The following is a 23,444-nucleotide window of genomic DNA, read 5'->3' as shown; positions in this document are numbered from 1 at the left end:
GCGGGGCACATCCGGCGACCATCCACACACGAGCTCGCCCCTTGCCGAGTTTTACATGTTAAATGTTTAACAGACAGCCACTCAGTAAAGGAGCTTCAAAGCCTGCAGCTGATGGGTGGGGGCCAGTTGAAGGTGGTGGAGGGGTGGGATACACAGAGGCTGCCGCCCTCTGGGCTGGTTCTTGTCAGTTGCCTCACGCCACCCTTGATCACATACGTCTATGTCACTCTCTCGGCACATACAGTATGTAACAGGAAGTGACTTCCCATTAGTCCAAAAAGACTTTCCTTGCTAGCGCCATTGCTGCCTATTAGTCTGCTAATAATTATAGGGATGCCCCACATTAACACAATGTAACCCTGTGCACGTGCACAAAATCCAACACCCATTAATAATTAAAACAAACGAAATAAGTAATAGGGCTGGATTATTTACTGCAGCATGAAAGAGCAAAACAAACAAAAAAATAAAACTGGGGGTTTTTAGAGGTGTATTTTTTCCGAAAAAGTTGGGTCAATGTAGACATTCTAGAACTGTAAGCGGTCGGGATGTAGCGGTACATTTATGCGTAAGGTGATTTTTCAGTATGGAACATTTGGTGCGGTACAGGTGTCCCGCATTCCCACACGGTACACAATGAGTGAGTGACAGGAAGTGGAACTTAAAAGTCTACTGCAGCGGTGTCGAAAGAGCGGCTCAGGGGACATTTGCGAGACGCGGCACATTCTAGAAATATAATTTTTTTTAAATGGAAAAATTTACAGTAATTTTACAAAGTTACAATTTTATGAGAAAAAAACATATTATGAGGAAAATTAATGTCATCTTACTTGTAGTAGTATAGATTTTAAATATTAAAGAAAAATATGTTATTCTTTTTAAAAGTCGTAATATTGTGAGAAACAAACAAAACAAAAATAAAGTTGTATTCTTTGGAAAATTAGGATGGGGAAAAAGTTATAATACCATGGGAATAAAGTCAAAATATTATGAAAATAAAGCCATACTATAACAAAAAGAAAATGTACAAAAATGTAAGATTTAAAAATAAAAGGTGAAATGTAAATAAATTTAAAAAAAATTAAAAAACAGCAAAAATGGGGGAAAAAAAGCAAAGAGCAAAGCTCATACTTCACCTATATCACAAAGCTTCTTGAAATTTATAAAACTTCTTAGCATATCTACAAGAGTTGCATCCTTTCATGTTTCACTATGTGGTCATTCCTGGAAAAAGTATGGACACCCCTGGTCTACTCCGTAAACAAACGCAGTGCAGCCCAGCCCTTGGCTAGTGACAGTGCCACGGAGAAGACAGGGCTTCAAAACCCTCTTTTATTGTTAGTCTCCTGTTTGGGAACATTTGGCCTTCCCGGTGAAAAATGTAGACGGACAAAGAAAGTGAATAAGACCAAAGCAGGAACTATTGATGCCACCCTTCAACCAATAGGGAACTTTCATTTACTAAAAAATTTAATAATCGCTCACCACTGCACTTGTCTGCAATGTGGCATTGTCCTAAAAAGAAACCTTCATATAATTAACATAACTTTTTTTTGTAATGACACTCATATTATTGGAGAATTGCCTTCTGTGTAGTTTTTATGTTTTATTTTAAAAATCATTAAAGCTGTTAACACAACAGCTAAGCAGTTTTATGTTTTGCATATTGTTCCCTTACTGTACCCAAAATGAACCAAACCATGATTATGGCATATCGGTACACCTTGAGACAGGGCATCGACTCTAGAGGTTCCGTTAAGTCATTTTTGAGCGGGAGAGAAAAAGAAGGCGACGTCATATACAAAAGAACACTTGTCAGCCAGTGGCTAGCCTCTCAGCAGGTCAGTGAGTGTTTCTGTGGCTTATGTGACAGCTCACAGTTGCACACATGACAAATGCGGGCTCAATAAGTGCAAATTCCTGCATGTAAACCCAAGCAGACGAAACACAATTACAAAAAAGATGTTTGAGTGTTTGCTAATAATGCATCTATACCGCGCAGCACAATGTGCTGTAATGCCTCGCTCATGGCGCCTCCTCAGTCTAGCTGGGGGCAGCACACAGCTCCAGGCCCCGACAGGGCAGAAGCTGGCATTTCCGAGGAGAATTCTGCCAGCGTCCTGGACTACTGTCACTGCAAGTCACAGCGGACCCGGGCTGCCAGCAGCACAGATGTGAGTTAGGTCGGCTCTGGCTACCTTAACTGATCCCCTCGCCACTCTTTCCGCCTGAACTGTCCCTACAGAGGCAGGAGAGCGGGGCCCGATAATGAGGCGCTGTGGCTTCCTCCCTGGATGTGTGCACACAGCCCAGATCGCACCACAAGCAGGCTGCCTCCAACCATCACAGGGCCCTGTCTTGTTGGTCAGTGCAGGGAGTTATTAACTATGCTAGCCTTAAAAGTACAGCTTGTGCACAGTGTCACATCACTCGTCTCTTTGCTTGTCTAACTTTATCTAAACCCCAAGTCCAACTCAGATTGTACTCATACTAATTCTGTGCATCCTGCAACCCAGTCTAACTGGCTGGTCAAATCCAGCCCAACTGGCTGGTCAAATCTAGCCCATGATCTAGATCAGTGTTTATGTATGCAGTACTGTGTATCCTTAAAAACAGCAGAGCGCTCCAGTCATATGGAAGATTCTTGACCAGCGTTTTTGCAGTATATCCTCAAAAACAGTAGAACGCTTCTGTCATACAGAGGATCTTTGACCAGCGTTTTTGCAGTATATCCTTAAAAACGTCAGACCATTCCTATCATATAGGGGATCTTTGACCAGGATTATTGCAGTACTATACTCCTTAAAAACAGCAGAACACTCCTGGTCAAATAAAGAATCTTTGATCAGCAGAGCACTCCTGTCATATAGCGCATAATTTGTGACTCTTAGCCATTTGTAAATGTAAAAAAAAAATCAAAAATAAAAAAAATCTATTTTAAAAAATGTGGCCCCAAGAATAATTTAATTGATCAGCCCTGGTCTAGATCAACAAAAGAGTTGAACACATTTATTTTTGTTTGGATTATTTGGCTTTTTGTTAGTTCCAATTCATCGTTAATTCTAAACCCACTGCAAATTAACCACTTGTACACTTACTTTACATTTCTGGACAAACGGGGTGCTGTTAACAATAAAACAATGATTAATTATAAGATTATCAATTATATTTACAGAAATATCTGCACGTTTAAATGTGTACAAGGTCGGCAATGGCCACCACAGTTTGTTTCCTTGTTTGTTCTTGCTACTGGAACTGCACATCATGAATTTCTACCAGGTTGTGATCCTTGTCCATTGTGAATAACCACAGATCGTAGTGTTACAGCTCTGTTGTGGGGTCCAGCTCTGAGCCTGTGTCTTTGCTTTGAAATGAGTGGGGGTGCGCAGTGTTACCTGCAGGAGGCAGCGTTCCTTGAAGACGTAGCCGATGAGCTTGTCCAGGTGCATGAGGCACTGGTGGTAGCGGACGTGATGGGTAAGGACGGGCAGCATCATGGCGTGCTGTGGGAGCACAAAGAGAATGCTGAAGAAGGCAGCACGGAGAGGGGAAAAAACCTGAGTGGGGCTCATGTCTAATATGAGAGAAGAGTGACGGGAGCATGTTGGAGGCGAGTGTGTGATGAAGAGATTGTCAGAGGCAAAGGGTGAGGGTTGATAGGAGGAGGAGGGGGCAGAGGGAGAAATCAATCAGCCAGTCATTATTTATTAAGAGGTGCTAGGCAACAGATAGATGAAATAATCACAAACCCAATGGCTGCAACGTGAGCTGGCATGATGGACAGGAGGGAAATTCACTTTTGGGGCAGGACGGTGGAATCGAAGCCCATTTCGCACATGTTGACACACTTACTCTCACACAAACACCGACAGCTGAGCCTGGCGGTGTTAAATAAAAAGAAGCTGGTGCAGAGAGAACATGAGAATAACGGCAAGCTGGAGAGCAGCCGGCGGTCGGCGAAAGAGGCTCCGTCATTAGCGGCGGTTCACACGGTGGCGGCCGCGAGCCACAAAGATGGCAAAGGCGGTGTGGAGCGCATTAACCCCCGAGCCAACACATGAGAGGAGCCGAGCGTCCGCTTTTTAATTAGCGCTACAGGGCAGGGTGAGACCGGCGGCTTCCAGAGGTGTTGACAAGGAGTCCGGCGGCCATCACAGGGGCCATCACGAGGGCCCCTGTGATGACACACTCCTCTAGAATTGTTAAACAGCCAATTAGCGAAGCCAGAATGGTCTCTTGCTCCTCATCTGTGCTGATTGCTGACTGACTGGGACTGTTTGTCACTAAGGCAGCTAAGTCCAGTTCTGGTTCAGTTGATCCAGCCTTCCGGCATCATCTCCGTGACGCAAACAGAAGATCCAGACGGACTTAAACAGGCTTTAATAAGTTGGTTTGTCACTTTTTTGGAATCACACAGCACTGGCATTTATTCCTCCGTACTGTACACAAGTCACACATACACAAAGTGACACATGACACGGGGCGGCATTTTGACCATGACTGTTCATACTCGTGGTTCAGTACTCTGGCCTGGAGCAACAAATACAGAAAAGATACTTTTCATGCGGTTGGCTTCGTGTTCACACTGGTATTTATGTCATGGGACCAAAGGCTGTGTAGTAAAGAACAAATGCACAAAGTAAGGACTTAGACAGCCTCCGTCAAATGTTCCAAACCAAAATGCCATCTGCTGGATTACATATGTTGGTTACTTTTTATATTCAGCTACATTTACTAGCCTAGATTTCGCAGAATGCACCTAAAATGGACTTTAAGACTGCCATTGTCTCTCTCTCTCTCTCTCACACACACACACACACACACACACACACACACAGGGAGAGAGCCGAGCAGAGACAAAGCACTTGACACATTTTCTCACACGTCTGTCATTTCTATATGTTTTCTGCTATCATTTTAATGCCGGTTCGTTGGTTTGGTTCATGTAGCATTCACGTTTGACCAAACGAACTGCACGAGCAGAGCAAACGCACCTTTTAACCGCAATCAAAATGACATGGGTTAGCGCACTATTAAAAAACATCCAAGGCTAGATACATCTGCATAACGGAAAAGATTCAAAGATTACCTGTGAAAAAACTTAATTCTGACTTTCGATGTTTATTATTGTGGATGTCCTTGACACAACATTGATGAATGTAAAATTGACGAATGTAAAACATGGTACATTGCAAGTTAAACCCACAGCAAGCCTCACGTGACCTATCAGAAGCTGTCAGCAGAGGCGCACACACACCTTCCCTGAGTTTCAGAGGAATAAACAAGCCTACTTTCCTTCGAATTTCTGTGAATGCTTGATAGCCTTCACATGCACTGATGAAGGACAGCGGAGGACAACAGCAGTGAATATTCACCATCTCTGCCTCCAAAGTGAAGGCCAGATCTTGGCTTGTGCCTTTCAAGTGAAAGAACCTTGCCGCTGTCAAGCTATGTCAATCACGGGGAGGCCCACTTTATTCTGAATTGCTTTTCTGAATGAAAAAATAGTTTTGGGGGCAGATCGGGCGCCATCTCTCGACGGCGTAACACATGGTGCAGAGTGGTAGCGCCGCACTTTCGGCCTGAAATTATTCATGAACCAATTAGTCGCAGCAGTCCAGCTTGAAGCAAATATAATTGGGTGGCAATTATGGACCGGATCCTCTTTGCTAGACCTTGCTGCAAGAGAGGTCTGGCTTATGAGAGTCGAACTTTCTGTCATGCCTCTCCAAATGTGAGCATCAGCTGTAGGCAATGGGCGCTGCATGCACACTCGCCAAAGAGGACCGCACGCGACCGGGGTGCCAATTATTTCATTACAGCTGACGGGCAGAACAATTGCAAAACAAAACAGTGGAAGAGAGAATCTGCAAAAATAAAAGCAGACAAATCCATGCTATTCCACACACCCGGCCAAATTGATCGATTTTTCTTTGTGTGCTGTGTGGAATCTGATCAAACTAACCATCCTAGCAACAGGGTTAAGTTGCGTAATCTCTATGTCGGGAGGCAATGGAAGATGGCCAAACTCATTTTAAGCCAAGCTAGCTAGCGGATGGAGTGAGGTTCCCCAGGCTGGTGAAGTTAGCGCCTTGTGACTGCGTAAAGTGAATGGAGTGAGGTTCCCCAGGCTGATGAAGTTAGCACCTTGTGGCTGTACTCCAGCTTCCTGCCACATCTTAAAAACATGCATTTTAGGTTAATTTGAAACGCTAAATTGTACATGTGCCCTTTGATTGACTGGTGACCAGTCCAGGTTGTACCCCTCCTCTCAACCTGAGGCCTAATCTTATTGAGAACAAGCAGTGGAGAAAGTAAATGGCTGTGCAGTATTTTGCCAACACATTAAAGATTAATAAATGTAATCAATGCAATTTCCTCTTAAATCCGTTAGATCACAGCAGTAGTGCTAAACTGTTTGGCTTTAAGCTAACATAAAGACCAAGTGGAGATAAAGAGTTGATCGGGGTCTACTTTTCTGCCAGCGTGTTCATGAAGGATTTAAACACTCGCCAAACGGAGTCAAATGCTGTTTATAAACAAAGTGTCGGGTGTGAGGCATGACTTGGCCTTAATGAAGGGTAAGGTTTGAGGAAGGCTCAGCGGGGAGTCCACTTTAGCGATGCACATACTGAGTGGGGGGCATGACGCAACATGTGGCAATGCCAGAGGTGGCTGTGCAGTGAACCCCAGCTTGGGTCTTGTCTCAGTGCCACTGAGCTAGTTGCTGCTTGGATGAATATTACATACAGTATTTGCCGGTACATATATTTGACTCTTGTGCAATAGAATAGTACAGGGGTGTCCAAAGTGTGGATTGGGCCATTTTATGGTTTGCAGCTTGCGCATATTTAACAGTAAAATGAATTACTGTCGCGATATTAGATTATTACTCGAGTTTGCTTAGCTGTGGATGTTTTGTTCAGCTAACTTGGCATATATTGACCTACATTGGATTGTTTTTTTCTTCCGTAATGCAAAAAAATGTATCAAAATGGCCCCCTTAAATTTTTCTGTATGCAACCCCTGGGGGGGAAAAGTTTGGACGCCGCTGATAGAGTATACAGGGTTCCCTCGCTGCATCACGGTTCACCTTTGGCGGATTCACTCTTCCGCTGATTTCTTTGCACTTTTTTTTTAAACAGCGTATGAACGTGCATTGTGTTCTGCGTCCTTGTGGTGTATTAGAGTGATCTATCGGTGCTGTGTTGCATGTGTCTGTTATTGTATTTCCTACTGCTACCAGTAGAGGGTGTTGTATACTCATGTGAGAGTTGAAGACATGTCCAGTTAGCCTCAGTAAGTATAAAGCCACAACAGTTCTGAGGGCTAAGGGAGAACCCCCCACTGTGTTCTGAGTTCTGATTGATTGTTTGACTGACAATGGTCTACAGCCAATCACTCAATAGCCTTCATGCAGGACTGCCTGTTTCCTGTTGTATGATTGCTCGCAACCATACATGCTGAATGAAGGCAGAAGTAACGTGGCTGTGGGGCGCCTGGAATACTGTAAATGAATCTTCAGTTCATGACGGACGACGAGGAGGAATATGTTTTAACAAGGATACAAAAACACAACAGCCTAATGGCACCAAGACAAGCCATGATCAGAGGAGTGAAATATGCATGAGTCACTTAATTTCTTGTGTCCAATCTCATGAGTTGATTATTAAAATTCTACTGCAATTTGAACATTGAGAGTGAGGAGAGAAATGTGATAAAATGTTAATGTCTGTCTGAGAGAAGTGTATAAAGTGTATGGTGACGGGGGTTTACAGCCTTAAAATATCTATATAATAACTGTACAAAAATATAGTTGGCTACTTTGCGGATTTCACATATTGCGGGCTATTTTGGAAACTTATCCCCCATGATAAACGAGGGAACACTGTATAGTAATTATAATGCTTAATCATAAACAGACTGTACAAGTCTGAATGTGCCGATAAGCGTGCGTCGTTGGCATGTATCAGTGTTACCTGACAGACGTCGGAGCGGATGCCAGTCTTCCAGAATCCCTGGCTGCTGAGCTCCACTGTCACCTCGCGGCGCATCGTGTTCTTCTGACGGATCTTCTGAAGCGCTTCCTGCCAAACAAGCAGCCGGTCAATTATTGATCAATGGCAGCAAAGCCAGCGGGGACAGCACCCATCCTTGGAACACACACCCCACGCCGCCCCCATCCCATTCCCCTGTACCCTTCCCTCGACCCCTTTCATTCCTGCTCCGCTTCCAGATGCTACATGCTAGATATGTGACACGTGTGGACAGGCATGTTTCAGATAATTGAGGCACCACCATGGCTCAGCTTGTGCCTGTCTTGGAACACCAACCAGGACCCAGGGCACCAAAGCACCTTCACCCTCCACACAAAAGTCATTACATACATACACCATCATGTCAGTGTAAGAGTGTGTGTGTGTGTGTGTGTGTGTGTGTGTGTGTGTTACATTCACAGTCAACTCCCGGTGAGTCGCGATCTGCCTCAAATGGAACGCCAGGAATTTTTGCCTCACAGAGGAAATAAGAACAACAAAGGCATGAATAAATAATGCCATCCTACTTTGAACTGCGCATCAAAGTGAACACGCTCACCCACACCGTCACCATGTACACGTGCACCCACACACAATCTGTTCACTGTGCGTGCATGGCTGTATGAATGTAAATAAGTTTATGGTGCATGGTCAAGGGGGAGGCCATGAGAACTAAAGAATTATGAGTGGTAGTAGTATTACTACTACTATTACTAGAGAGGCGGCAGACTCATGCAGGTGTCAGGTCACCGTACAAGGACCTCTTTCTCAAAAGTCAATCAAAATAATATGAGACAATATTTGCAGTCTGAGACATACTAAAGTTGTTTGGATACAATGTGCCTTGCAGACTATTCATGTGGAAAAAATGGGGACGCCCCATGGTGTACCACTCTACTCCAGAACTATCACACACACAAAGGGGTGAAAATTTGTCAAAACATGAACCCTGATTGTGTTGCTTGTGCTATTATTTTTTAGACATGGTGGCGCTGTTGGTAAACCCCAATGTTTGACCTCATAATATAGGGGTGTCCACAGTGCGGCTCAGTGGCCACCTGCAGCCCATAGCACATTCTAAAAATATATTGAAACAGGAAAAATGTTATTTTTTATTTTATTTTAAAAACAGCAAAAATGGAAAATCTTCAGTAATTTTACAAGAATAACATCAAATATTAGATGACAATGAGACACAAATAAAGCAACAAATAAAGTGTGGAAAATTAGGTTGCGGGAAAAGTTGTAATTGTAACAGTAATGTTATGAGAATAAAGTCAAAATATGATGGGAATTAAGTCATAATTACAAATTGAAAATTTACATGACAAAAACAAATTGACAAAACATGACAAAAACGATTTCAAGTATTTATTTGTTTATTTTTACATAATTTGGGCTTCCAGCTCAAACCCACGAAAACAGGAATTCAAAAAATTAGAATAATGTGAAGAAATCAGCCCAAATTTTGCAGGGCATGAATGTTTTAAACTGAGTGTCACACACTAATCATCTACTAAACTCAAATCACCTGCACAGGCTTCCCCTGGTGTCATTAAATTGCTTCAGTTTGGTTTGATTGTCTCAGTTGGGTTCAATATGGGGAAGACTGCAGACATGACAACTGGCCAGAAGACCATCATTGATACCCTCCATAGGATGGGTAAGCCACAAAAGTTCATAGCTAAGGAGGCTGGTTGTTCACAGAGTGCTGTGTCCAAGCATATCAATGGAAAGTCTAGAGGAAGGGCAAAATGTGGCAGGAGAAGATGCACCAGCAAAAGAGATGACCGTGGGCTTCAGCGGATTATCAAACAGGGAAGATTCAAGAATCTGGCAGAGATCCAGAAAGAGTGGAATGAGGCGGGAGTCACAGCTTCAAAAACCACCACATTCAGACGCATCCGGGAGATGGGTTCTTCGGGTCAAGCCACTTCTGAACCTGAGCCAACGTAGGAAGCGTCTCCACTGGGCCAAGGAGAAGAAGGACTGGACTGTTGGCCAGTGGTCCAAGGTCCTCTTTTCCGATGAAAGTAAAGTGTGCCTTTCATTTGTGAATCAAGGTCCAAGGGTTTGGAGGAAGACGGGTGAGGAACAGAACCCAAGCTGCCTGAGGTGCCTGAGTGTGAAATATCCACAGTCCGTCATGATTTGGGGTGCAATGCGGGTGCAGGTGTTGGTAAACTCTGCTTTCTTAAATCCAAAGTCACCGCCACAGTCTACCAGAATTTTTTACAGGACTTCATGATTCCTTCTGCTGAGGATCTGTATGGAGATGCAGATTTCATCTTCCAGCAGGACCTGGCCCCTGCCCATACTGCCAGAAGCACCAAAACCTGGTTTGATGCCCATGCCATCACAGTGCTTGACTGGCCAGCCAACTCAGCGGACCTAAACCCCATTGAGAATCTATGGGGTATTCTCAAGAGGAAAATAAGGGGCACCAGACCCAACAACAAAGAAGAGCTGACAGCAAGCATCAAGGAAATCTGGGCTTCCATAACTCCCAGGCAATGCCACAGGCTGATTGCTTCAATGCCACGTCGCATCGAGGCAGTGATTAAGGCAAAGGGATTCCAACCAAGTATTGAAGATTGACATATCGTTTTGAAAGTACCATATTTTGATTGATTTGATGTTATCCTAATTTCTTTCTTTTTTCCCTGCAAAAACTGAGAAGTAAATGGTGATTTCTTCACAGTATTCTAATTTTAATTCCTGTTTTCATGGGTTTCATGAGCTGGAAGCCCAAATTACGTAAAAATAAACACTTAAATCGTTTAAATTGTGGGCCCTGAATCTATAATCTATGAAAGTTTAACTTTTTGAATGGAATTATGGAAATTAAACAACTTTTCCATGACATTCTAATTTTTTGCAAAGGGTCTGTACTTTTTTTTTGTCCATTCACAATGGCTATGGTTTAGGTCTGCATAATTTAATACCAAATTGAAGGGGAAAGTTTAAAAATCATGATAAAGCAGTTATCCAAAGTACAAAAATACATACATACATGCTTCATTTCCGGGGGAACCCCCCACTCACCACTGCGCCGTGCAGGGATTGGAACACAGATATAAATAAAATCTTCATGATGAAAACACTCTTAATGCGCAAAATAACCAACAAACTTACTTATTTGTTGATATGATGCACACAGAGCAATGAACACCATGTCCCGCCTCCTTTCTGCTCCGTTATCCTTGCGCCGTGAGGCGTTCAGGCGCACTCGCAATTGTTAGTGTTAGGTGCTGATTGTTTTTCATTTTTATTCGTGTACCCCCCACGACAGTTGGTGTAGCCTGCTTTGGGAACCCAAGTTCTACAGCATTTTGACCACAACCAACAGGAGGCGCCACAAATGTCATTTACAGTCAAGTAAGAAAAAATAAATCTTATCATAATAACCAAACAACACTGGGCTAATGAGAACGACCTGTGTGGCCCGACTGAAGCACAAACTTCCAGACAAAAAAAAACTAATTTGGGGAGAGAAAAATCTGAGAAAATCCCCAACACGTCAAACTGATGGAGACGCCTTATGAGTGCATTTGTTGCCAAAGCACTGACCGCAGGTGGGATACTTATTCAAATGAGAGATGAGACAATAAAGAGAAGACGATAAAACACAACTGCTCATGTTTACAAAAGGAGCGCTAGAAGCTGCCTTGAGTCACTTTGTGCGCCTGTCATGTTGATGACTTCATGCTGAAGAAATAACCACAATGGAACTAAGTAACACACCTGAAGGAGGTGATGTGTGTTCCATTGAGCATGTAGAGAATGTTCCTGCTTCTGTAATTGCTGCAGTGCATGCTGACAGTCCGACAGGAAGGCCCTGTTGGCCGCGGAGAGCTACCTGGGAAACCAGCTAATTGAGTCCAACTTCTTTTTCCTTATTGGTGTTGAGTGTCAACCAGAGAGCGAGTAGTAAGTGTACGTGCTGCAGGGGAGAGAGTGGATGGAGTCCATGCACTAATACTACCACTACTAAAACTACTACTACTAATACAACAACTTTTTCGTCCCCATAGCTGCTAAAGACCTTCGCGCTCAAGGCTGACGTAAAGGATATGCAATATTCACAAGCACTTAGCTCCGTCGCACGCTGAATGAGAATGAAGCGGGATTAAAAGAGCAACAACAATTCATTGAAAAGAGACGAGATGTGTGCAAGTGCTGTAGGTTGTGTTTAAATGTAAGAGGAAATGTGAAATTCAAACGCCGGCATGCAGAAACCCAGAGCTTCCATGTTCATTTGAAGCCATAGAGTCATAAGTGTAAATTGTATGACATTATAAACTATATCACATACAGTATGTCCTCAGTGTTTGTTAGACAAATGGCCAACGACCTAGCACAGCACATAACACAGGCAACTCCAAAATAAGTCATAAAAGTATGTGTGACTCGTGCAGCTATTGGATTGATATCGGTATCGGCTGATGCTCAAGGAAAAATGTCGGATCGTATTTGAAGTGAAAAAGCTGTATTGGGACAGCCCGAATTTCAAGCGTCTTTCCTGGGCTCACCTCTCGCTGCGTCAGCTTCTGCTTGTCCAGTTGCTTGACCTTAGGACTGTTTGCCAGCAGGTGGCGCAGTTTCACGTAGCTTTTCCACAGCTTCTGGTACCTGGCAAGAGATGGAAAGGAGGAGAACAGCATATCAATACTTCATCTGCCGCAAGCCTGATATTAAGCTGCTCACACATACGGCCGCATTTGATGCTTTTGTTTCAGAGCAGCGAGCGACCAAGTTTGTGCGCCTGCAGCCGTTTGAACGCCGAGTTGGTCCGAGTACACCTGCTTTTTTTCTGACGCCTCCACATCTACCTCGCCATGCTCCTCATTTTCATTTCCTACAAAGCCTCATTGTCTTTGTGCTCATTTGCATGTGAAAAGAGGCCTGGTGTTATCGGCAAGGTGACATGTAGCCACCCCGCCAACCACCATGAGGCCGCACCACCCCCACACCCCACACACACACTTTTCAATCAGGCCTTCTGATTGATGCACTGAGTGTGACCGTTCTGCTCCCATTCAGCAGACTTTCTCCTCATTTACCCAGAATTATTCAATTATGATTGGTGGGGGTGGCAAGTTAAGGTTGTGCGGCTTGGACGATCGGACAGAGTGAAAGGGCGAGAGACTTCGAGATAGAGAGGGGGAGAGAAAAAGACAGGGAGGGAGCAGGAGATGAGGAGGAGGAGCCGCCGTGGAATAGAAGAATTATAGAGCTTTAATACCGGGGACTTCATTAGAGACTGAGGTGAGGGAATAAGACGGCTTTACGGCGGCGATTATCAGCGCGCCGCCACCTCCGCACTGAAGCATCCTGAGTGGAAAGGAGACTGAGAGGAGGAAGACGAATATCCAGCCTGGGAGGCCTGCGTGTCTCCAGACTGCATCAATGACCTTTCCAAAGATATGTGGTGAGCTCTCAGCGCTCCCCGACCTTCATTAGCATATGCTTGCTCTTCTCCTACACACCTCCACTAACACCCATGTTATTAGTAGCACCTCTGAGCCATTGTTTATACCAGGGATTCTCAACTAGTGGGCACGACCGGAGCCGTTTTCAGTGGGCAGTGGGTCTTTGCCTGGGCAAAAAATAAAAAGTAGGTAATGACCCGATATACGTGAATGCACCTCTGGATGTTCTGGACTTTGTCCAGCTTGATTGAGAGTGGGCTTAACATGCTACCAGCCTAGCACACAGGTGCAGATATCTTCTGGAGAAGACGCCATAAAGAGAAGTGCCATAAAGAGAGAGGCAGCGTCTCACCGCTGCAGCTCACATGTCGTGCGGGGGAATTCCACCCACAATGAAGACTGGTCATGTTCGAACAGACAGTCGCTTTAAATGTAAGACATTTGGGAGTTAAAAAATGTCTGCAATTTGAGTGGGCACTTGTCATTGAGGGGTGATGCTGGGTCCCACAGCCAAACCAGTTGAGAACCACTAGTTTATACCGTATTGGCCCAAATATAAGACAACCCTGAGCATAAGACACAACAAGTCTCTTGCTCAAGACTTGTTTCAAAACCTCCTGTCCACCTCATGGAAGTGTCCAGTTTCTGACTGTGTCCTTCTGGGCACACCATCTGCGTATATTAGCACTCGTAGCTGCTTTCCAGTCATTTAATGAGCGGTTTCGTTTCCCAGCGTTATTTTGAAAAGTTAGCATCACAACCTCTTTTGTTTGCCAACTTTATCACCTTGAAGAAAGTTTTCCACTGGGCGGCGGCTGCATCTCTGCAGTTGGGATGATTGGACACGGCATAATTTTTAGATAAATACATAATTAACTTAATGTTTGTCACATGGAGTTATTTGGGCCACATACCTTCTTGCATCTGAGCAAAAGTGTGTGTGTGAGAGCAAATGTTATACGAAGCCAAAAGGAATACAGAATGTGAATGGTAATTCGGCAACATGTTTGTAGGATGCTGTATGTTTGCTCCGTCTGTATCTGGTTGTTTTCCTACACTCTGACAGAAAAACAAATTTCCTGAAAAGGAACTTTTCACTTGTACACTGTTGTATGACTGCAATTTCCCTGGCTTTGAGATGCATGTAATTTAGTCTCGGGTGAGTGAACCTGCCGTGGGTTTTGACAATTGGATTATTTTGAGTCTGTGTTGTATTTCATTGATGAGATGTGTTGATTATCATAAAGGGCCGATCACAGTCATTCTGTAACTTTGACGCTTAGTGGCCCACCTCCTCCAATCGTGCCAAACTGCCGCAGCTTAGAACTCTCACACTAGCCAAACATGTTAGACTTCAGGTGTGAAATGGACCCAAGCGCTGTACGATTGGCGTCGTGCGAGTACGCCCCGAGTTAACACCAATCTCTTACGATGGCCTTACATCCACTAATGACATCCCAGTCCATCCATAAATTTGTCGTCTGCGCCACTTTGAGGAGTTTGACATGGCGGCAGGAGATGAAAGCACTCAGCGGGCAGGTGCCCAACACGTAACAGCAAGGGATGAGGACATGAGTGATGGAGGAAGAGCACGTTTTAGTCGTGGCTAATAGTCCTCCTCCTGTTTGCATCTTCAAGAAGATTCCCTCTCCGTTTTTGCTCGTCGCATCCCGACTCCTCCAGGACGCCAGCTCTGATGATCTTATACGCTGCTTTTGTTAATTATGCAGCAGCACAGCACACTATCCCCTCCTGCGGCCCGGTGCTGTGCACACACCATTACTATGTACGGGGGAAAAAAACTGCGGCGGCAGCGGCTCTCACGGCGGTGACGCCCGACACCCGGCAAATCCCGGCACCCGTGACGACGCATGCGAAAATGTCACGCAGCTTGTCTCTTCAGCCGTCTATTCCCTTTTCCAATCTATCAATTCTTTTTCGCAAACGCCGCTCTCAACCTCCTCACGGAACGACACACAGGGGAGACAAGGAGCCACAGCATTGGGGGAGACCACTGGTCAATGAGGAGCAGCGGGGGTCATAGAATGACTGTACAGTAATACAGTAACCATTTATCATGGTAAATGCTTCCAGACCAGACTGTGATATTTCTGTAGTTAAGGCATAGAAAACCAGTTTACAACCTTCTAAATACAGGTTTTTAATATTAAAACCCTCTAGACATACTGTAAAATAACACCTTCACACTTATAATACTCAATATAGTAGAAAAGGGGTGTCACAAGATCTCACAAGACTAAAATGTGACAGGCTTTCTCGAGACGAAAGCAGCCTTGTGGGCACTAGGCCCAAATTTATTAATCACACAATAAATGAAAATGGACTTGATAATTTTGCCAGCCTCAATATGTGCATTCGTGTCTGTTTTCCCTCATCTCCCGCCTCCAAACAGGCAGGAAGACTCAGTTCAGTGCATTGGTTACAGCACCTTTGACACGTTTGTTCCATAAAACAATGGCATGAACAGAGTGAGCCCTTTTGTCAGTCATGCAGTCTCTTTGTCTTGGTGGGTGAAGGCGGGGCTGCTAGCGCGCGCGCGCACGCACACACACACACACACACACACACACACACACACAGTAACCTAGTAGAAATTATATTAGTAGATTGCAATATATTGTCATACATGTTTTATATTGTACTTTTGTCTTGTCTTGTTCCCGCAGACCCAATCCCGTGTATCACGTCGTCTTGTGAACTGAGTGTCTCATGACACCCCTACAGTAGACATAAGAGTAAATAAAACATAAGACATAATACAGACACACATGTTTTTCCTGTTTATACTTCCTGTTCTGTACAGTATTTCGTGTGGCGACTATTGTCTCATTAATGTAACTTTACTGACACCTATTGACCAGTGTAGAATACTACATATCAGACTGTCTTTGAATGAGTCTTCTGAAGGCCTTATATATTTGTATGTTAGCTCATTAGCCATATTTATGCTTGAACATGCTTAATTTAAGTAGAAAATAAGTCAAATTTACTTAAACATGCATCTTTTTTTTTTTTTTTTTTTTTTTTTTTTTTTTAACTAATAACAGGTCATATTCAACCACAAACCTGCAAGGACATAACATATTTTTGAAAAACCAAGACAGGGTGAAGGTGCGACATTCAACACACAAAGTGGCAAGGCATTAGTGTAATAAAATTGCTCCTCGGCAGCTATATACACAGTGGATCCCCGCTCAGTCGCAGCTCTGCATTTGCGCCCATGCATATTGGCGGATTTCTTTTCTCTGCTTTAAATTGTAAATGTTTCCTTTTTTTTACCGTAACTTAAATAAAAAGTTGTTTGATGGCGATATATGCAGGGGTAAAAGACCGATGCAGCTATAAATCTAGCAGTGGGCGCTGATTCACAAGTTCATTCCCTCATGATTTTCCAGCAGGAAGGTGCTTTGACAAAATGTGACGTGCAACTGCACCTTGTGTAAGTACAATACTGTATGCCTGTGGAAAACTCAATTTAAAATAGATTTAATAACTGAGAGGCACATTATTGGGTGTGGAGTATCAAAAATAGGCATTTTTAGGGCTTTTTATGGATGTGTCCGATATTTGGGGGGTTGCCATTCGCAGGGGATCTAAGAACATATCCCCACTATATTGAGGCCAGCAACATATCCCCACTAATAACAGGCTACTGTGAGCAAACTTGCTCAATAAAAGAAGTGTTATATACTGCTCAAAAAAAATTAAAGAAACACTTCGAAAACACATCAGATCTAAACTGGGGGAAAAATGATCTTGAATATCTTTCCTGATAATAAGTGGGTGATGTATTAGCAAAAAAATGATGCCACATCATTTGATAGAAATGAAAATGATCACCCTATAGAGAGGGGGAAATCAAAGACACCCCAAAAATGAAAGTGAAAAAATGATGCAGCACACTGGTCCATTTAGCTAAAATGTCATTGTAGCAACTCAAAATGATTCTCAGTAGTTTGTGTGGCCCCCACGTGCTTGTACGCATGCCTGACAACGTCGGGGCATGCTCCTAATGACACTACGGATGGTGTCCTGGGGGATCTCCTCCCAGATCTGGACCAGGGCATCACTGCGGTACCTGGACACATGGAGGAGATTCCAGGAGACAGGTAGTTACTCCAGGAGAGCTGGACAGGGCCGTAGAAGGCCCTTCAACCCTCAGCAGGATTGGTATCTGCTCCTTTGTGCAAGGAGGAACAGGATGAGGCATCTCCAGACCCTTTCACATCTGTCGCATGTGCTCAGGTTGAACTTGCTCTCATCAGGGAAGAGCACAGGGCACCAGTGGTGTAATTGCCAATTCTGGTGGTCTATGGCAAATGCCAATCGAGCTCTACGGTGCTGGGCAGTGAGCACAGGGCCCACTACAGGATGTCGGGCCCTCAGGCCACCCTCATGGAGCCTGTTTGTGATTGTTTGGTCAGAAACATTCACACCAGTGGCCTGCTGGAGGTCATTTTGTAGGGCTCTGGCAGTGCTCATCCTGTTCCTCCTTGCACAAAGGAGCAGATACCAATCCTGCTGAGGGTTGAAGGGCCTTCTACGGCCCTGTCCAGCTCTCCTGGAGTAACTACCTGTCTCCTGGAATCTCCTCCATGTGTCCAGGTACCGCAGTGATGCCCTGGTCCAGATCTGGGAGGAGATCCCCCAGGACACCATCCGTAGTGTCATTAGGAGCATGCCCCGACGTTGTCAGGCATGCGTACAAGCACGTGGGGGCCACACAAACTACTGAGAATCATTTTGAGTTGCTACAATGACATTTTAGCTAAATGGACCAGTGTGCTGCATCATTTTTTCACTTTCATTTTTGGGGTGTCTTTGATTTCCCCCCTCTATAGGGTGATCATTTTCATTTCTATCAAAATTATGTGGCATCATTTTGTTACTAATACATCACCCACTTATTATCAGGAAAGAAATTCAAGATCATTTTTTCCTCCAGTTTAAATCTGATGTGTTTTCGAAGTGTTCCTTTAATTTTTTTGAGCAGTGTATAATGAAATGCAATCAATACAGAGAGCAGAGGACTTGATGTGCGCCCATGAAGACACAGAAATGATACGCAATCATGTAAATAACATAAAAAAGGTATAACCCTGTTTAATTGGGTGCCTCATTTTGTGCTCTTGTTGGGGCCCACTAATATATTGGCAGGAGTACGTTAGCTAATGGGCGCCAGCTAGCAACTGAACAAGTAAATACAAAGCAGATTACAAAATTCTAAACAGTCCTTGACTGCAACATTATTTTGGCTTAACAAGAAAAATCCCATCTTACTGAGGGTCTCCAGCGTAGCTGAGCTGTGCGGGCCGTATCCCAAAATGAACGATGACAGGGAAGGTGATGACGTCTGGGTTGAACTGCTCCCGGTCCAGCTGGTCGATCCGCACCGAGCTCGGTTTCTAGGGAGCGAGAACACGAGGCTAGGTGAGCGTGTCAAGAGTGTAAACAAGCTCGGTGACGAGGCGCTGTCGTTCAATCATCTGCTGCACGAGAAGCTCGCCGGCCAGGCGGGTGGCTTGCATGCTTCTATGTGGGAGGAACGAGGCGTCCTCGGCCGACTCCCAAAGCGCAGATAGCCCGGTTGGTGGGATCAAACGAGGGGGACCGGAACATACGGCGCGGTGAGCTAGGGTGGCAGATGGCTGGAGGCCGCCGCTCACCTTGACATTATCCGTGTTTTCGTGCCACCGCCCGAATACAGAGTGAGCACGCTAAACGTGAGCAACCACCTTTGATTGTAGCCTTGAAAGTCATCAGCTGTGGAGGTACAAGGCTGACACAAACATTTTGTTGGCGCTAATTCCTGGAAGCACGCCGCTCCTTGAATGCAGCACAGCCGACTGCGTGGCGGCGACATCAGTGCCCTTGCACGTCCATGCCGCTAATGCTACTAATAATCACTAGCGTTTGATTGGCAGCCCACTTGTGACCTTGAGCAACCGTAGCATGGACAATTTCTGCTTAATGAGTGTGCACGGACGGAATAGTCAATAATATGCTGTTGGTATTTATACATGCAGGATGTTCATGACAGGATCTATTAAACCGGGGGTATCCAAACCTTTTCCAGCGAGGGCCACATCGTGAAAAATGAAAAGGATGCAAGGGCCACTTTGATATTTTGTAAAGAAACATGTAGATATGCTAAGATATACAGTATAATAGCTATACATATATATTTCAAGAACAAAAACATTCCATCTCATCTTTATGATACAGGTGGAAAAAAAACATTAGTATTAACTTCACTCTTGCTTTTTTCTCCCTGTTTTTGGTGCTGTATTTTTAATTTTCTAAATATTTTAACTATCTTCTTAAATATTATAATATATATTTTATTATATTTTAATATGATATACATTTTAAATTTTCTTTCCCAGAAAAAATAAAATAAAATAGTAATACAATTTTCTTCCCCAGAATACTTATCGAAAAAATGCAACTTTGTTTAGTTTTGATTTTTTTCCCAATTTTCTTTAATATTTCAATTCTTTGCTCTTATTTTCTTATTTTATTTAGTTTATTAAGTTTATTCACATTACTTTTTTCCCCCTTGCATAAATACAGCTTTTTCTTAATATTTTGACTTGATTCTTGTAATATTAGAGCTGCTTTGTTCATTCCTGCTGGGTTTTTTTTTTTTGGACAAGAATATTGGGACATGCCCTTTCACTTTCTGTAGGTGTCCAAGTACTTTACTTCAGTTCATATATAAAAACATAGCATCGGTAGGTAATAAAAGCCTGCAAACAACGGGACACGGAGAAGCAATGACACTCCTGCGAGCTTGTGCGTAGTGAAGTTTAAATATCAATATTAATACTAAGTGCATAACTGTTGTACTGTGATATGTTGACATGCTCACAGTAGTGATGTCTTCATAGAGACTAGGATAAGGAGTGTACTCGGCTGATTTTTATCTTGAGTAGAGTGCAGGGAGGGAGACGGGGAGCGCTAATAAAACCCCCACCTATCTGACAACCCTGACAGCGACTATTCAGAGATGCCACGGTGGTGGTGGTGGTGGTGGTGGGGGGGAGCTGACTCAAAAAGTCACCCTCGCCAAAGGTTGTTCATATGCAGTGCTTTTAAGCTAGCGATGACAGCGCATCACCTTCACCCGGACACAATTACTGTACGTCCCCCCCCCCCAAGGGCTGGCCCGACACGGAGGTGAGCCCACGTCATGGTGACATTAAAGCAGGGGGGGCAGTGCATGGTGATGGTGACAGCAAATGCCCTTGAGGATAATAGGTGAGCTCGGCGGTGTCACAGGCTAACGGGACAAGCGGTGTCGTGGGTTGCTGGGGGAGGGCGGCGGACGCCCTTGGACCTCCTGTCCTGACAACAAAAAAAAAAAAAAAACAAAAGAGGAGGGCTAAGGCCTCACTCACCGAGCCCGGGTTGGTGACGATCATGCCCTTGCACTCCTCCGCATATTTCTGCCACTCCAGCTCCTCCCACTGCAGCATGTCGGCAATCTCCTCCTCCGGGACCAGAGGCTTGCTGCTGCGCAGGAGGTAGAGCAGCACCTGGTGCATGGACAGCACCTCCTTGCCCCCGTCTGCACAAAAACACACTTCTGAGCTTAATAAAGCTTTTCTCAGTCACAAAGCGCAGGGCAGTATTGGCCAGAATGGATGCATCAGCATTAGGGGTGTAACGCAACGCCATAATTGCGGTTCGGTATGTACCTTATAGTCTTATTTTGGGTACAGTAACAGACCTGCCCACCCTGAAGAAATGTTGACTACTCATCCCGAAAAATCAAAGGATGTGGCTAGCTACTTTCATATTTTTTATTATTTTTGTTTAAAGGCTAAACAAAAACAAAAAAAAGCTCTACAGCAATCCATCGTTTATTGCAGTTAATTTGTTCCAGACCCAACCGATTCCTTATTTATAAATTGAATATTTTTGTAATTAGAGCATAGAAAACCTGTTTCTGACCTTCTAAATACAGTTTAACATTAGAGCCCTCTAAACATACAATAACCCCCTGCAGTCACCTTTACACTTGTATTAAGCAGCAATATAATAGAAATAAGAGAAAACAAGACACAAATAAGACACACGCTTCAGTTTTAAAATAAATAAATGTTTAAAACAAGAGAATTTTTTTTTTTAAACAAAACAAAAAAAATAAACCTGACAGAACATCATTGTGATAATCAAGACTCTTCTGCCTTGTATTTAGCAAACATCAACTGCTTGTATTGTTTTTTCAATTTGCTCATTTCTGTACTTTGAGTTCCTGACTCAATCCGTTCCGTAATTTAATTCCACACACGGAAATGCTGTGGGTTTTCAGCGTAGTTCTCGCATATAAATGTTTTAAGTTTAATTTTCCTCTAAGATCATATTTCTCCTCTCTGATTGAGAAATACTTTATTAGGTTTAAATATGCATATTTATGGCTTAATAGGGCTGGATTTAACCACAAAACAGTATGATTTATTAATTTGTGAAAAACCACGATAGAGTAAAGCTGCAAAATTTGAAGTACAAATTGGTGAGGGATTTCTGTATACTGAAAGACAAAGCTTTGTGTTAACATTTCAGCGTTTTCTCATCAATAAATTAAGCATTTTCCTCTATTTTCCCGATTTTTGTTAAATTTTATTTTTATAATGTGCTGCGGGCGAGCAAATAACTGGGGCTGACAACGGCCCCCCGCACCGCTCTTTGGACACCCCTGCTTTGATAACTCTCCATCAGGGTTGATCGTGTGACGTGACATCAATTCAACTTTCATCGACTGTTCAGCTTGTTGGCTTCCGTCGTCACGAGCAAACAATGGTAATTAGAGAGAGAGAAAGGGAGTGTTACTGCAGGTGGAACCAATCAAAATAATCTGTTCCGGCATCAAACTGTCACCAACATGAAACCTATTGCACTGTTTTAAGTAAGTGTTTAGCCATATGTTACTGAGAAGCCAGGACGGAGATGAGTGTGCTACTGTCAGAAAAACATGCTCTTATTGCACTTATAAAATTGTGTGTCCATTATTCCATTCGGTTTGACTAATATTAGTTCTAATTATGCAGCAACACACTGTATGTATGTACATCTGCCAAGATACACATTCATATCACACTGACTTGCTATGACTATCTGCTCAAGGCTAGAGGCCTCTCGTCTCCAAAACAAGTCCTCCACATGCTTATCACCTAATTCAAATAGCCTTGTGTGTCTAGGCATGCGTGTCTGCCTTTCATTGTCTCCGTCCCTCACAGGAGATCTCCCCTCCCATTGCATACGTGGTTTATGAACTCACATTTTAGCATGAATAGTCAGAGATTTTCCTCAAGAAGCCGTCTGTGAAGGTTGTGTTGATTTGTCTCCTTGCATGCAACTTTTCTTAAATTGGACCTCATTAATCTCAAAGAATTTGTCTCTACTACTGTTTTAACAACACAGTAAGTTCCTTCCTGTTCTACAGTTGTCATCGCATGTATACTGCGTGCCAACACTTCTGCTAGAAAAATATTTGGCTAAAATATTTCATATAAATTTTGTATAAGTAAAAAAGTATGTATGAAAGGAACGTACAGTTATTGAAGCTCATCACATTCACGGTTAATCGAAATCCAAGTTACATTGTTAGTTTTTTTTCTTCAGTCGGCGAGTGCCCCCAACACACTCTCTCCCGAGGTCACATGTTTCACAAGCTTTTGTACAATCATTTCTTTCACTGCTCACAAATCGTGGATGCTTGTCATTAATAGTAGCCCTTGCCGCCGCCACGTGTTAACGTTATTGCACTTTGCCATTGCGTTGCCGAGTGACCCGCTCTGCAGAAGAATGGACACGTTCTTAGAGAGTGATATTCAGTCCAGGTCACACAAAACAGGAAAAAAAAGGGCTAATGTATAGAAAGGCAAGCTATCAGGTCAAGCAGAGTGGCTTTAATAAACACTCATGCAACATTGATTGACCTCCATTTACT

The 23,444-nt window shown here is 43.6% G+C and overlaps 1 protein-coding gene across 4 annotated transcripts in view; it reads right to left on the bottom strand.

Moving 5' to 3' along the window:
• The window catches only part of drosha (drosha ribonuclease III), a 194,613-nt gene that overhangs the window by 72,984 nt on the left and 98,185 nt on the right, over positions 1 to 23,444 (bottom strand). For all 4 annotated transcript variants that reach the window (XM_054766124.1, XM_054766121.1, XM_054766122.1 and 1 more), the window contains 5 exons: positions 20,890 to 21,059; positions 18,770 to 18,894; positions 12,569 to 12,668; positions 7,980 to 8,087; positions 3,396 to 3,503 (listed from right to left, as the gene is read on the bottom strand). In XM_054766124.1, the coding sequence (XP_054622099.1) occupies positions 3,396 to 3,503; positions 7,980 to 8,087; positions 12,569 to 12,668; positions 18,770 to 18,894; positions 20,890 to 21,059 (611 nt within the window). The remainder of the gene's footprint in view (positions 1 to 3,395; positions 3,504 to 7,979; positions 8,088 to 12,568; positions 12,669 to 18,769; positions 18,895 to 20,889; positions 21,060 to 23,444) is intronic.

Source organism: Dunckerocampus dactyliophorus, chromosome 21, assembly GCF_027744805.1.
Source record: "Dunckerocampus dactyliophorus isolate RoL2022-P2 chromosome 21, RoL_Ddac_1.1, whole genome shotgun sequence".
Classification (NCBI taxonomy): Eukaryota; Metazoa; Chordata; class Actinopteri; order Syngnathiformes; family Syngnathidae; genus Dunckerocampus; species Dunckerocampus dactyliophorus.
Note: the sequence above shows the minus strand (reverse complement) of the source record. Positions and strands in the feature narration are given on the sequence as shown.